A 15209-nucleotide genomic window follows, 5' to 3' on the forward strand; every position below is an offset into this window, starting at 1 on the left:
AGTCTCTTACCTGTCTTGTCTCGACTGTGCTGTCCAGAGAAGACCTCAATGATGAACAGCACTTGGAGTAGAATCTAGAATACTTCTCCAGCTTCCTCCTGCACTGCCACTCTTGATGGAAGGTAAAATATCGTATGAAGAATTACAGATGTTTGAGAAAGAAAAAACAAAAATAGAAAATTCCATGATAACAAAGTCTTTTGGTAGTTTAGGCCTTTCCAGCAATGGCAGTTGTTAAGTCAGGGTAGTGGGGTAGACAGTGAAAAGGCCAAAGAAAATACCTGGAGGCAGTATAGGAGACAAACAGTTTATTGGGGAAAAGCGGAGACGAGATTAATGACTGCTCCAAGAAGAGCTCAGTGGCTGCAGGCTGAACAGACAGCACCTCCATCCCTCAGGGCACTTTCCCAGCAGTGCCCAACCTCACCACGTGTTGTTCAGCGAGTGTCCTTCTGCAGTTTCCTCAGGCTGGCATCAGTCCCCACCCTGAGCATGAGTCCCCACCTTGCGAGGAGTTTTATATGTTGGTCTGCAGAAACAGTGACATCAGTATTAGTTTGCTTGTATGAAACGCATTCCAAAGAGCAACTGTTGTGGTGTACTTGCAGGAAAGTAGCTTTTCTACAGGTGACACTTAAGTGCCTTGATCCCAGTGTGCCTAAGAGAAAGCCAGTGTCCTTCAAGACAGACTTGCCCTCAACTGTTCCCATAACTTGATTAGGGTTTTGAGAACAGAAAGGGATGTTCAGGGTCATAGTGTTTTACTGTTCCCCCTTTCCTTCGGGATGTTATAGTAATTATTTGCATAAGAGAGCAACACAAGAGGTTGTATATGTCGGTCATCCTCCCAGGGTCTCGGAGTTGCCTGCACACATTAGGTGCTTGGTGATTATTAGTTTTTCTCCCTAACAAACCTGTACATAGGAATATGTGCCCACTGAAAAGAAAACAGTGTTCAAAGCATTTCAAAATATTTACATTTTTTTTCAAAAAGCCAACATTTCCAAGTGTAAAATTTTGTTGTTCAGAAATATTTCTAAGTACTATATGTAGCTAAAAGAAGGTAAATTATTCAGACTATAATACTAAATCAGTTGTAGTTCATATATATGAATGTTTTACTTCACATCAACAAACAAAAAATATTAGAATAATTTCCAAGAAAATGCTGTACTTTCTTTAATCTGTGATTTTAAGATAACTTTAGGTTCACAGGAAGTTGCAAATATAGCAGAGAGGTCTTGTGTCCCCTTCTCTCAGTTTCCCCCAATGATTACATCTGATGCAACTAAAGTTCAATATCAAAACCAGAAAATTGACATTGGTACGATGTACATGTATAGTTCCACCCAGCTTTAGAATTTAGGTACATGTGCCACCACGACAATCAAGCTACAGAACTATCTCATCACCACCAGGCTCCAGCTGGTGCTATCCCATAGGCAATCCTTTCCCACATAAACCCTAACCAGGAATCTGTTTTCCTTCTACATAATTTTGTCATTTCAAGATGTTATATGGAATCAAACAATATCTGACTTTTGGAGACTAGATTTCTTTTTCTTAATGCCCTTGAGATCCATCCAAGTTGTGAGATGTCAATAGTCTGTTCCTTTTCATTACTAAGTATTGTCATTGCAGAATATGGATGTACCAGAGTATCACAGCTTCACTTGTTGAAAAACAATTTGGTTATTTTTGGATTTTAGTTACTACAGTAAAGCTGCTATGAGCAATCATATACAGGTTTTATGTGACCTTAAGTTTTTATTTATCAAGGATAAGTGCCAAGGATTGTGACTATTGGGAAATATAATTTAAGCATGTTTAGTTTCTTTGGAAATGGTCAATCTCCCATCATGGCTGTACCATTTTACATTCCTATCAGCCATGCATGAGATACCCAGTTTATTCATATCCTCACCAACATTTTTGTATTGTCTCCATATTTTTACATGTTTTAGTCTGTAGAGTTGTGGTCTTAATTTGGAACATCTTTTCATATACTTATTTTTCATTCAAATGTCTTTCTCAGTGAAATGTTTCCTCAAGTCTTTTACTCATTTTAAATAAAAAAATTAACATTATTTTGAGAGTTCTTTTTATATATGTAGTAGTTATGAGACCATTGTCAGATATGAGGCTTGGGAGCATTCCCTGCACATTTGTAGCTTGTCTTCTCATCCTCAATCTTTCTTAAAGCAAAAGTTTTAGTAGGTCTAAATTTATGACTTTACTTGTACAGATTGTGCTTTTGGTCCCTGCGTGATGCTACTTCTTTCCTGCTATACTGCAAACACACCAGTCACCCTCCTAGGGCATGCCTTTATACTCCTATTCCTCCTGCTGCAAAATTCTCCCCTTGTCATCCATAAGGTCACCAGCTCTCATTCATCTCATGCTTGAACTCCAATAGCACGTCTGTGAGGCCTTCCTGACCGTTTACCAAACATAGTGACCTCTAACAACACTCCCTGTTCCCCGATCCAGGCTTGTCTCCAAGGTTCCTATTACTATCTTTCATACTAAGATTTTGTTCATTTATCCTGTATGTTGTTTCCTCCAAACCCATTTTCCTAAATTAACCTGAGAAGCTCTAAGGAACAGTGGTATGTACTTGGTAAGGGCAGAACACTGCCATGGGAACACGTGCACTACGGTAAATTATGGGTGCATTCCAGAAGGCTGAGGCAATGGTCATGTTTTCATGCAATAGAGGACATTTATGCAAGCCACGTGGACACACAGTTCAGTGGTCTTGCAGGTCTGAGGCAAGAGTTGGTCTCAGCCATCACTGGAGGTGCTGTTGCTGGGTGTGCAGTCAGTGGTGAGCATCTTTTCTGAACTGTTGCAATCCTGGAAATCATTAATATAGGGCCGGATAAGGTGGCTCAGTAGGAAGCCCAGCTACCCGGGAAGCTGAGCGAGGAGGATTTTAAGTTGGAGGCCAGCCTCAGTAACTGAGTGGGTCTGTGCTCAAGCCCCAATCCTGGGGAAGGGGTGTCCGGGAGAAGCCGTTACAGGGGCCAGCTGCTGCGGGGTCCTCGAGAGAGACGGCCGGCCCGGCCCTTCATCACGTCCCCCGCAGACACTGGGGGCTTGGCAGGAACGCCCTCATCCTGCCATGGCCGATCCGATTCGCAGCCGAAGGGCAGAAAATGCATCTGTGCCCTGAACGCGAGGTGCCTGCGTGGAGCTTTCCCGACCCCGGGCCGCGGCCACTGGGCGGCACTAGGCAACACGGCCTGCACAGGCGGACGAGAGACTGCAGGCACTTGCCCTGCGCCCACCAGCGTGGCCGCGGGCCTCGCGCTCCAAGGCCACACAGACGCCAGCTCTTCTCTCCGCAGCCGCCAGGGCCCCAGCGCCGCCCCGGCAACGAGGTTGGCGGGAAAAGCCAAGGACTGGGCATGCCGGACCCAAGGCATACGCGGCCTGCTGGGGCAGGACGGTGCGCTGGGAGCGGCTCCCACCGTGACACCAAGACGCTGAGGTGCAGCACAAGAAAGCAAGGCAGAGCGTGCCCACAGGGCTTGCGGGGTAGGGGGCTGACCACGGCAGGTCTGCCGGGAGCGCGGGGCCTGAGGCGAGCGCGGGGCCTGCCGGACAGCAGGGTTTGCTGGGAGGGCGGGGCCTGCTGGGAGTGTGGTGCCTGCTGGGAGGGCGGGGCCTGCTGGGAACCCAGGGGTCCGCTGGGAGCGTGGGTACTGCTGGGAGCGCGGGGCCTGACGGGACAGCAGGGCCTGCTGGGAGTGTGGTGCCTGCTAGGAACCCAGGGGACAGCTGGGAGCGCGGGGCCTGCTGGGATAGCGGGGTCAGCTGGGAGCGCGGGGCCTGCTGGGATAGCGGGGTCAGCTGGGAGCGCGGGGCCTGCTGGGATAGCGGGGTCAGCTGGGAGCGCGGGGCCTGCTGGGATAGCGGGGTCAGCTGGGAGCGCGGGGCCTGACGGGACAGCAGGGTCGGCTGGGAGACCGCGCGGGACTGAGTGACTACCGAGGTGACCAAGCGGGCGCTGAGGGGCGGGCGCCGAGGTGTGCGGGCCAGAGTACTGGTTCCCAGGAGGCGCAGAGAGACGGGCCCAGGGGAGGGGCGGCCTGCGCCCGGCAGGTGGCAGTGCGTTTCTGGAAGCTTCTCGGCAGGTGGGGAGCCGGGACCCGCGGGCCCGAAGGCCCGGGTCGGGGGGGCCTGGGGGATCCCTTAACGGATCCAGGCCGGTGAAGCCCTGGGCGCCTCGGGGCACAGGGACGCCAGGCCCCGGGCCACCAGGCCAGGCTCCGTGAGGGGCGAGGCGCCGGGCGTCGGGTTCCTGGGCCGGGGTTTGCTCTTCTCAAGCGGGCGCGACGTGCTGCAGTCGGAGACCGTCTGCAGACCAGGGGGCGGTAGCGGACGGGAGCACGGGAGGCGGACTGCGTTTGTGTTCCGGTTCTCGAAAGATGAACCGTGTGCAGTGGGCCCAGGTAGAAGTGTGGAAGCGTCGGTTCCGTGGAAAAGCAAACGACCTGACGACGTGTTCAGAACTTTTCTTTCACAGAGTGAAGAATAATATGCTCCTCAGCCCCCAGGTGCTTTATAAAGATAGTCTGAAACTGCCGACGCTTGGCTACACACTTTGGTTTTTGATGTATTATATCGGGAGGAATGATTTTGTTTTCCTGAAAACAATGAAAGTTAAAATTAGCTTGGGCCTGTAGAAGCAATTTATTTAATAATTTGGTAGGCGCATAGTAAGAACCTAGAACGAACTAGGCATTTTATAAATTAACTGGTGTTTTGTAGTATTTCTACTTAATTTACTGAGTTTTTGTTACAGAACTACAGGCTTAAAACTGGGTTGTCTTTTGATGTGATGAAAATGTTCAAAATGTATTGCGTTGGTAGTTGCACAGCTCTGAAGATAGTAAAAAAAAATTTCAAATTGTGTACTTACAATGGGTGAATTATATGCTGTGTGAATTGTGTCTTAATGTAGCAAAAGATTTTAGAAAAATCACTAGAAAACATTAAAAAGAAAATGTTAGAAATACATAACTGCAGAAGTTCGCTGTTTAATCTTTTACTAACATGACATCAGCTATGCGATGAGTTGGTATTGAAATCCTGTTGGTGAACTAAAGATAGCTTACTACCTTTTTATTGCTGTTTTCTTTGAAAGTCTGATTGCTGAGACACACAGTCAACAAAAAGATATGAATGAATCTAGGCAGCAGTCACTGTTCTTCATGACACTCCCAGATATGCACAAACTCTGTGCTGTCCAGATAATATTGGGTAGCAGGATGGCAGATACTGAGATTAGGAGTATACAAATGAAGATGTGCAGGTAAAAAATACATCATCTAAGTTTTTAAAATATCAATCATATAGGAGCCATTTTAGGAGTTTTGTCCTTTAAATCAAAATATTCATTTAATATGTGTATGTAATTTTAAAATTAAGGGATTCAATTTGACAGAGTATATGGGATTACATTTAAGAAGGGACTCTATTTAAGATATAATGCACTGTTGAGTTTTTATGTTTGTGATCTCTTATGTGCTTTTTTAAAAACTTGAAATCTTTATACAAATTCATGAATTAAGTCAGACTCCCCAAAAGTTAGAAAAACTAATTAATACATAATAATATTTGTCATTATTATATTTACATGTTTGAATATTGTTATAAATCATACATCATGTACATGTATGATATAGGTAATGTATAACTATTATATGTAGTAAACATTTATAATAATCTTTATGGGGTACTTAAAAATACTATAAACAGATGAGAATATTTTCTTAATTTTCAAGTTTTTCAAGTCAATATAAGACACCAGAGAGTATTTCTTCAAGAATTATCTTGAAATATCTGACCCAGGATAGTCTTCACAAAACAGTCGAAGCCTAAAGTATGATCCATAGTAACTGACGACCCACCCTGTATTAGTTCCTTAAATGATTTGAGGTACTCGGAGGATTCAGAATATATGAGAAGATTTTTATCTTTAAATGAATTTCCTGGAAAAAAAATGCAGATTTTCAGGGGCAATAAGTGAGGTATTTCTCCATTTTCCTCTCATTTACCCTCTTTGCTTCCCACTGTGTTTTCCTGCCCAAGTGCATCAGGGATACCTATTGAGGACTTAACTGTTACCCCTTTGGAAAATACATGGAAAAGTGAGATTTTATGCTGTTTGCTCTTGAATTGAAGACAACAGTGCCCATAGATTGTAGCTGTCTTAACTTACCCTCCCAGTAACTGCCAGCCTGGAACAGGGAGCAGAGACCTGGCTGTGTCAGACAATGGTGGGCCTTGTATCTATTTCATGTGGGTTCCAACAAATATAAAGCCACCAGTCATAGGCTGGCCTAATTTTTATTTTGAGATAACCCCATAACATACTCATGGTCATCTAAATTTGTATTTTTTAAATGATCAGTAATGTTGAAATTTTTCAAATTTCCATCTGTATTCCTTTTTGTGTTTTGTGGTTTTTTTTTTTGGCCATTTGAAACAGGATTACTGATAGTACTTTGAATTGTGATAATTTTTGTTGTAAGGTCAATTGTTTTCTGTTGAAAACTAAACTAAACCCACTATCCACTTCTTTCTATCTTGGGAAGAATTTCACTTTTGAAGGAAAAGAATCTAGTAAATAGTTGTAATTTGGAAGTAACTTCACTGATAGTTGGATCCTTAAACCCTTATTTTCAATGAGTTCAGGGCCCTCTACTCACCATTGCTTCCCCCACCCTACCCCCCAAAAAAAAGAAAATGGAAGAAACAGGAGTTAAAAGAGATGAATTCTTAACTGTGTCTAGACTTTTTCAAGTCAACTTGGGACAAAAATGGAATTTTGAAAAAGGAATTTAGATTCACAAATGAAAGAGATTGGGAAACTCAGATCTAGGGACAACTTCTCAGATTAATATCAGCATATAAAACTTCATAATTTCTAATTCAGATATTGGCTGAGTTCCCACAATGTTCAAGGGTTCAAGGTACTCTTCCTTGTGGGAGTGGTACAGAAGTCTATAATACCTCCTTTCTAAGAAGAAATCTCAAATATTAACTAAGTAGATTTTCTAAACGTTCCAATAAAGTAAAAGCAATGAGAAAGTCTACTTTGTGAACTGTAATCAAATTCACTTTGATATTAATACATTTCTTATCCACAGGCAATTACTGTTTTTGCATGAAGATATTCTTACATCACCTGTGCCTGGAATACAAAACCAAATTTGGGTGGTGATGGCGGTTGGTATTACTAATTATTGGGAGTAAAATTGATCAGAACTTAAGTGTCATAGCTGGACTCTGTTATAGTTTGCTCAAACCACTAACAGATGAACTTTGGTATACATGATGTTTAAAATCCATTTTTTTGGTTCTAATTTAGTATTTAATTTTCTCCGTCATAAATGCTAAAATAAAGACTTAACAAAACATTCATAGTGCAATTTTAAGATAGCATAGGCTTAATACTTTTTAATATCTTTTATCATATTTTATTATACTTAATATAAAGGAAGTTTTTATTTCAATAAATCAGCTGTTTTTAAAGAACTCAGATCAACATTGCTTTTAATTTAGAGATTAAATTTTTATGTCAGTTCATTTTTTATTGGACATAAATAAAATATAATAACTCCAATAGTCATACATACTATTGGAATTCATGTTGACATGTTCTTACATACACATGACAGAATTTGGTCGATTTTGTTCCCCAGTGCCATGCTTTCCCTTTCCTCCTCCGTGCCTGCGTTCCCCTTCCTCTACCTTACTAGTCTCCCTTCTGTTTTCATGACATTCTTCCCCCATTTTTTTTCCACTTTTGATCTCTGCTTTTCACATATGAGAGAAAACAAGACCATGTTTGAGTCCCAGTTATTTTTATTAATGATGCTCTCATATTCCATCTATTTTTCTGAAAAGAACAGTTTCATTCTTCTTTATAGTTGAATGAAACTCCATTGTGTATATATGCCAGATTTTTAAAATTCACTTATCTTTTGATGTATATATTTTTTGAAAACATTTTTAGTTGTCGGTGGATACAATACATTTATCTTATTTTTATGTGGTGCTAAAGATCAAACCCAGGGCCTCATGCATGCTAGGCAAGCACTCTGCCACTGAACCGCAACCCCTGCCCTGATATATACTTTTGATGGCTGGGTTTATAACTTAGCTATTATGAACTGTGCTTTTAAAAGCATGGTTATGCATGTATTTATGTAATTTAAATTGGCATTTAAAAATAAATACCAAAAACATATGAAATGCCTCATGGATTTTGGTGTCAACCTTGTGCAGAAGCTATGCCAGTCCCCTGTATTGTTCCAATTTTGGTGTATGTGCTACAGAAGTGAGCACTAAAACTTTTTTATACTTGGTAAAATTAGTATTAGATATAAGGATTATTGGCATCGAGGAAGGCACCAATATACAAACTAAGGACGTGCATAACCTTTTCAGCAAAATATTGTAGAAAATTTTCCAGACCTTAGGAGTGACATGGAAATCCAATACAGGAGGCATTCAGAATCCCAAACAGCATCAAAAAAGTTCCTTTTGAAGAAATTGTAATTAAGATGTTTAATAGGAAGAAAAAGAGATAACTTTAAAAACCTCGAGAAAAAATGACAGATTACATTTGGAGATAAGTTGCCAGAGTTACTGCTAATGCCTCAGTACAGTCGCTAAAATCCAAGAAGGACTTGGATTAATGTAAACCAAGTTCATTATACCAAGTCCTGAAGGAAGAAATTGCCAACCAAAATGCAATATTCAGCAGTTATCCTTTGCAATTGAAGAAGAAATTAAAACCTTCCAAGATAAGCCAAGAGTAAAGTATGAATACTAAGCCAGCATCACAGAACATTCTTAAAGAAATATTATATACTAATGAAATTAGAAGCAAACTTAAGAGATAGTGAATGGACAAATCTCATTAGAAGAGACACCAAGTAAAGAAGAATCAAGACTGAATTAAACATTAGAAATACATAAAAATTGCAGGAATAAAGAAGAAAGACTGAATTTAACATTAAAAATAATTCAAAATTAGAGGGAATAATTATCTATCTATAATAACATTGAATGTAAATGGTCTCAAATCTCCCAACTGAAAAACAGCATGGCAGAGTGGAATAAAAAATAAGATCCAACTATTCTTTATAAGACTCACCTGACAGGCAAAAAAAAACCCCACAATCTGAAGGAAAAAGATGTGCCTTGTAAATAAACAATGATAGCAAACAGAAGCTGCTACTCTCAATTCCAGCAAAATGGTCTTCAAGACAAAATTAATCAGAAGAGACAAAGAAGGTCACTTTCATACTGGTAGAGGGAACTATCCAACAAGAAGATACAATGATTATAAATAATTAGGCCCTAAACATTGGTGCACCTACTTACCTAAAACAAACTACTTGACATAAAGACTCAGACCCCAATACAATGATACTGGGTGATTTAAACACCCTTCTCACCAATTGGCAGGTCATCCAGATGTAAATTAAAGACTAAAGAATATTCAGATCTAAAAATACTATTAATTAACAGGGTCTAACAGGTATCTATAGAATCTTTCATCCTCAGGAGCTGAATTTACTCTTTACAGCTGCTCATGGAGCCTTCTTCAAAACAGACAATATTTTAGGAAGAAGTCTTAGCAAATACAGAAAAATCAACATAGTTCCTTGTTTCTTATCAGATCATATAATGAAATAAAATTACAAATCAATTGGTGAAGAAAAAGTTATTTTTACATGTGGAGATTGAACAACATGGTTTGAATAAGGAATGATTTGAGAATAAATCAGGGAAAAGAGTATTAGAAACAAATGAAAATGCAGATAAAATATATCAGAGTCTGGGACATTAGGAAGGCAGTTGTAAAGAAAAGCTATAGCATTGAACACTGAAGCAGTAGAAAGAGAGGAAGAGGAATAATAAGAGTAGATTCCAAATAAACTAATGTTACATATCAAGGCCCTAGAAAAGCAGGAATACACTAATTCCAAACATAGAAGAAGATAGGAAATAATAAAATGTTAGAGCCAAAATCAATGAAATAGAGAATTTTTAAAAATGATCAATGCAACAGAGTTGGTTCTTTGAAAAGAGAAAATAAATTAATAAATTCTTAGCCAAACTAACCAAAAGAATGAGAGAGAAGAGCCAAGTCAAAATTAGAGGATTGTTAGGGAATATAAATAAGTTTGATATAGAAAACCTAAATAGATCAGTAACAAGGAGTGAGACTGAAACAATAATAAAAAGCCTTTCAAAAAAGAAAAGTTGAGTTCTACCAGACCTTTAAAGAAGAAATAATGCCAACTCTCCTCAAATTATTTCATGAAATAGAAAAATTAATTCTATAAAGCCTGAATAACCATGATACCAAAATCAAGTAATAACACATCAAGGAAAGAAAACTACAGTCAATAACCTGATGAACAGATGTAAAAATCCTTACTAAAATAATATAATTTTGCATTCAAAATCATAAGATTATATATTTTGATCAAGTTAGTTGGATGTCAAGGGTGTGAGATTAGTTCAGCTAACAAATGAATAAATGTAATTCCTTACTTAAATAGAATTAATGACAAAAATCATATGATCATCTCAATAGATGCAGAAAAAGCCTTTCAACAAAATTCAATACTATTTTAAAAACACTGGAGAAAATAGAGATAGAAGGAATTTGTCTCAACATCTTAAATTATGTATGTAACAAATCCAAAACTAATATTCTGAACAGAGAAAAATTGAAAGCATTTCCTCAAAAATCAGGAATAAGACATAGATGTCCACTCCCACCACTCCTATTCAACATAGTACTTGAAACTATCCAGAGAAATCAGACAAGGGAAGGAAATTAAAGAAATACAAACATAATATGAAGCCAAGGACAGTGATGAACACCTGTATTCTTGTAACTTGGAAAACTGAGCCAGGAGGATCACAAGTTCTAGGTCAGCCTTATTAGCTCAATGAAAACCTCAAATGTAGTAAGACTCCACTTCAAGATTCTTAAAAAATTAAGGACTTGGCATATAATTCAATGGTAGAGAACACCTGGGTTTAATCCCCAGTACTAAAAATAGAAAAGTTTCAAATTATCAGCTGATAAAATGATCCTATACTTAAAAGACCCAAAAAACACCACCAGAAGAATTTTAGAGCTGATAAATTCAGCAAGTAGCAGAAAAGATCATACAAAACTCAATAGCTTATCTATACACCAGTAACAAATCTGCAGGAAAGACATCAAGAAAACAGCTCCATTTGCAATAGCCTTGAGAAAGAAGAGAGAGAGAAGGCTCCAGGGCTAGGGACTCAAGCAACAAGAGGACCTATTCTCAGCAAGGTAGGTGAAAAGAGGGAATTCATTAAATTCAACATTGGATAGACTGTCTGAGAGAATCAGAAGTTTGGGTGTATCCAAAGAAGAGCAAGAAATACATTGGAGCCAAACTGGTTGCAGCACCAGCAGCAGCAGCAACACTAGTTTACAGCAGAGGGGAGGTATAACACAGAAACACAGTAGACAGATCTGACATGGAAAAACCTACAGATCTGAAAAGCAGCTTGATTTCAGCTGATCCAGAGGCTGCACAGCAAACTGGTATATGAAAAGTGCTCTGTATTTCCCAAGTACCAAACAGCAGAGGCAGGAGACATGTTGAGGAAGCCACACTCCAGCTTGCTGCTGCAGGAACATAAGAGATCATAGCAAACATTGCCATGTCCCAGAAAGCACCTATCACATAGATTAGGATGTACCTAGTGGAACATGAGTGAAACAGGCACAGAAATTATACCCAGGGGGATTCAAGTCAGGAAAATGAAGGGTAGCACAGTTCAGTTTACCTTTGAATCTGGTGGATCATGTGAACACTGAAGGGGGTTGGGAACCTGAGCAGGTGAGTGTGAATATATTCAGGGACTAAGCTTGAGGATGCTATATTCTTGGGCAGCAGAGGGTGTGGAGGATTGACACCCTTGCCCAGAAGTAGAATTCTTGAGAGACTTCTGAGATCCAGACTCCCAGCAGACATCAGTATCTGTCTGACCCTCAGGATTTGTTGATTTAATCTTTGCAGAGCAGATCCCACACAACAAAGCCCCTAAGGCCTGGTCAGACCTAAGCCCCAGCTGCTGGAACTCCCTTCATAGAACTTCTTGACATTATCACCCTTAAAAGGCATCCATCTGATCTGTGAAGACAAAAACTCCAATGCACAGAACTTTCCATTCCATCCTACCTTATACTGGTGAGAAGGGAATCTAGAGCTATTTCAGTCAAGTTGTTTAGGCCTCTCCAGCTGATGGTTTGGTGAGCAAAAGAAAAAAAAAGAGAAAGGGGTTAATGAACCCCAGCTCTTGCCCCCACTCCCCGCTCTCTCTCAGCACATAGCCCAAGAAGAACAGAAAGGAAGACAGTATAGGCACTAACCATTCATTCTTGTCAACTGTTTTGACCATCTCAATGGAGATAATTGTTTCATTAAGACTCTTCTTTTGTTGCTCTTGCTGTGCAGATTGGTGTGTGTGTGTGTGTGTGTGTGCGCGCGCGCACGTGCGTGCGTGTTTTCTAACATTTTTAACATTTTTTTACAATAGTTATTTTTCCCCCTTGTATTTTGAGGGTTAGGGGGGTTGGTTCATTTATTTTGGTTTGGTTTGGTTTTGTATTTTTCTTTCTCTCCTTTCTTCTTACACTAACAGGCAAATTCTCTTGTTCTCACTCTCTCTTCATTTTCCTTTTTTATCTCCTACTTCTTTATAATCACTTATTACAACTCCTCCACATTCTCTTTGCTCACATTTTGAACATTATACACTTTCTACTACCTTCCTATCATGTTTTGTTTTCTTTTAATGACATGTACTTTTACCATCTCTTAGAACTATTTGGTTTATTTTTGCCCCCACCATTCATATTATTGCCATTATTAGTGCTATGGATGCCATAGTTAACATCTGCTGCTTACTTTAATGCCAGATCTAATTAATGCTTATTTATTGGTTTTTGCTGTGGGTAATTAGTGTTGTAGACATAATAGTAGGCACCAGGTATTTATTTTAAGATGGCATATTGTTTGCTTCAGTTGTTATTGTTTGCTTTTCCCTTTTTTGTGAGATAACAAGGAATCTACAGGAACACTAAAAGTTTACTGAGTAGAGACTGCTGCCAACCAAAAGACTGCACCTTGTTCCACACACAAATTAAAAATACTTAAATTTCAGCTATGCTTGAGTACAAAGAAGAGATGTAGACACAAAAACTCAAACTAATGACTAGGCCTCAAGTAGGAATGGCAAGGGGTGGGTCCTCAGGTCCCATTTATGGACATTCACTCCTACAGGAAAAAAAAAAAAACCTAAAGACTGTGGATAACATACCTACAAGGGGTTTCAAGACATAACTCTAGGACACTCTGCCAAGAGAAGGTTATACCCTATAAAGGCCCACATGTAAGAATGGAAGAGAAATTCATCCCAATAGAGACATAAGATGCATAAAACCCAACACAGGAATATTATATGAAAGGGACGAAACCACCTAAAGTTCATAATTCACCAGGAATTGATTATATTGAAGTGGATTAAATATGAGATAAAGAATTCAAAACAATGATTATAAAAAATTCCAAGAGAACACAGAAAAGTAATTGAATGAATTACTGAAGTCAGTATAGGATATGCATGAGAGATTCAATAAGGAGATAGAGATATTGCAAAAGAACCAAACAAATCTAGAAAATGAAAGACTCAATAAATTAATATGATCAGTTGAAGTTCTCTCTAAAAGGATACACCACAGTGAAGAAAGAAGGATATCAGAGCTGGAAGACAATGTGGCCAGCTTTGAACACTCAGTGTATTAAAGAAAAAGAAAAAAAAAAGTAACCATGATCAGAATACCAGTATACAAGAACTCTTAGGATACCAAATTTAAGACTCACTGGAAATGAAGAGGCCTCTAACTTACAGGTTAATGAATAACATCTTCAGGGAGTTAATAAGGGAAATTTTTCCAAACCTTGAGAGTGAGATGGGCATTCAGATACAGGAAGCATTCAGAACTCCAAATAGACAAGATCAAAAGAGAACTTCTTTACGACACATCAGAATTAAAATTCCTAACATCCAGAAAAAGGATAGAATTTTAAAAACCTCAAGGGGAGAAAAAAGTCAAATCATATTTAGAGCCAATTCAATCAGAATTACTGTGATTTTTTAGCACAAACTCTACAAGACAAGAGGGCTTGTAATAATGTGTTCCAATTCTTGAAAGAAAATAATTGTCAACCAAGATGGCTCTATCCAGCAAAGCTACCTTTCAGAATCAATGCAGCAATAAAATTCTTTCAAGATAATCAGAAACTAAAAGAACTTGTGACTACTAAGCCAACACTACAGAAAATATTTGAAGAACAACTCCACACAGAAGAAATCAAAAACAAACCCCAAAGCTCACAAATTAACAAATGCCATTTGAAGAGTAGCTAAAAAATGAGAAACGGGATCAAATTAAATTTTAGAAATCAGTTAAAATGGCAGGAACTAATAAACATCTTTCTATAATAAAATTAAGTTCAAATGGACTCTGGTCTCCAGTTAAAGCACATAGATTGACAGAATGAATTAAAAACAAGACCCAACTATATGTTGTTTGCAAGAGACTCACCTTAAAGGCAAAGACAGTCATAAACCAGAAGGGAAAGGATGAAAATTGATATACTGTGCAAATGAAACCAGAAAACGTGCAGGAATAGCTCCTCTCATATCTGACAGAGTAGACTTCAAGCCAAAATTAATGAGAAGAGACAATGTTGATAAGGTAACAATCCAAAAGTAAATATTTATGCCCCAAACATTTGTGTGCCTAATTACATAAAACAGACTCTACCTAAAGACTCAGGTAGACACCAGTGCAATAATATTGACTAACCTAAACACAACTTTCTCATCAGTAGCTAGATCATCCAGACATAAGTTGAGTAAAGACTCATTGAGCCTGATAAATATTATAAATCAAATGGACTTAACAGACATCTAGAGAATATTTCTTTCAATGACAGCCAAATAAACTTTATTCTCAGAAACTCAAGAAAACTTTTCCAAGATAGCCCATACTTCAGGACACAAAGCAACTCTTAGCAAATACAAAAAAATTGATATAACTCCTTGCATCTTATCATATC

The 15209-nt window shown here is 39.1% G+C and overlaps 1 protein-coding gene across 1 annotated transcript in view; it reads left to right on the forward strand.

Annotated features, from left to right (window-relative positions):
- Window positions 1-5186: 5186 nt before the first annotated feature.
- LOC306643138 (uncharacterized protein C18orf63) overlaps window positions 5187-15209 on the forward strand; it is a gene marked incomplete at both ends in the record, with an annotated part of 56765 nt that continues 46742 nt past the window's right edge. The window contains 2 exons of the mRNA XM_079109049.1: window positions 5187-5320; window positions 7161-7239. Coding sequence (XP_078965175.1) covers window positions 5187-5320; window positions 7161-7239 — 213 coding nt within the window. The remainder of the gene's footprint in view (window positions 5321-7160; window positions 7240-15209) is intronic.

This window comes from Sciurus vulgaris (genome assembly GCF_902686455.1).
Source record: "Sciurus vulgaris genome assembly, chromosome: 13".
NCBI classification, from domain to species: Eukaryota; Metazoa; Chordata; class Mammalia; order Rodentia; family Sciuridae; genus Sciurus; species Sciurus vulgaris.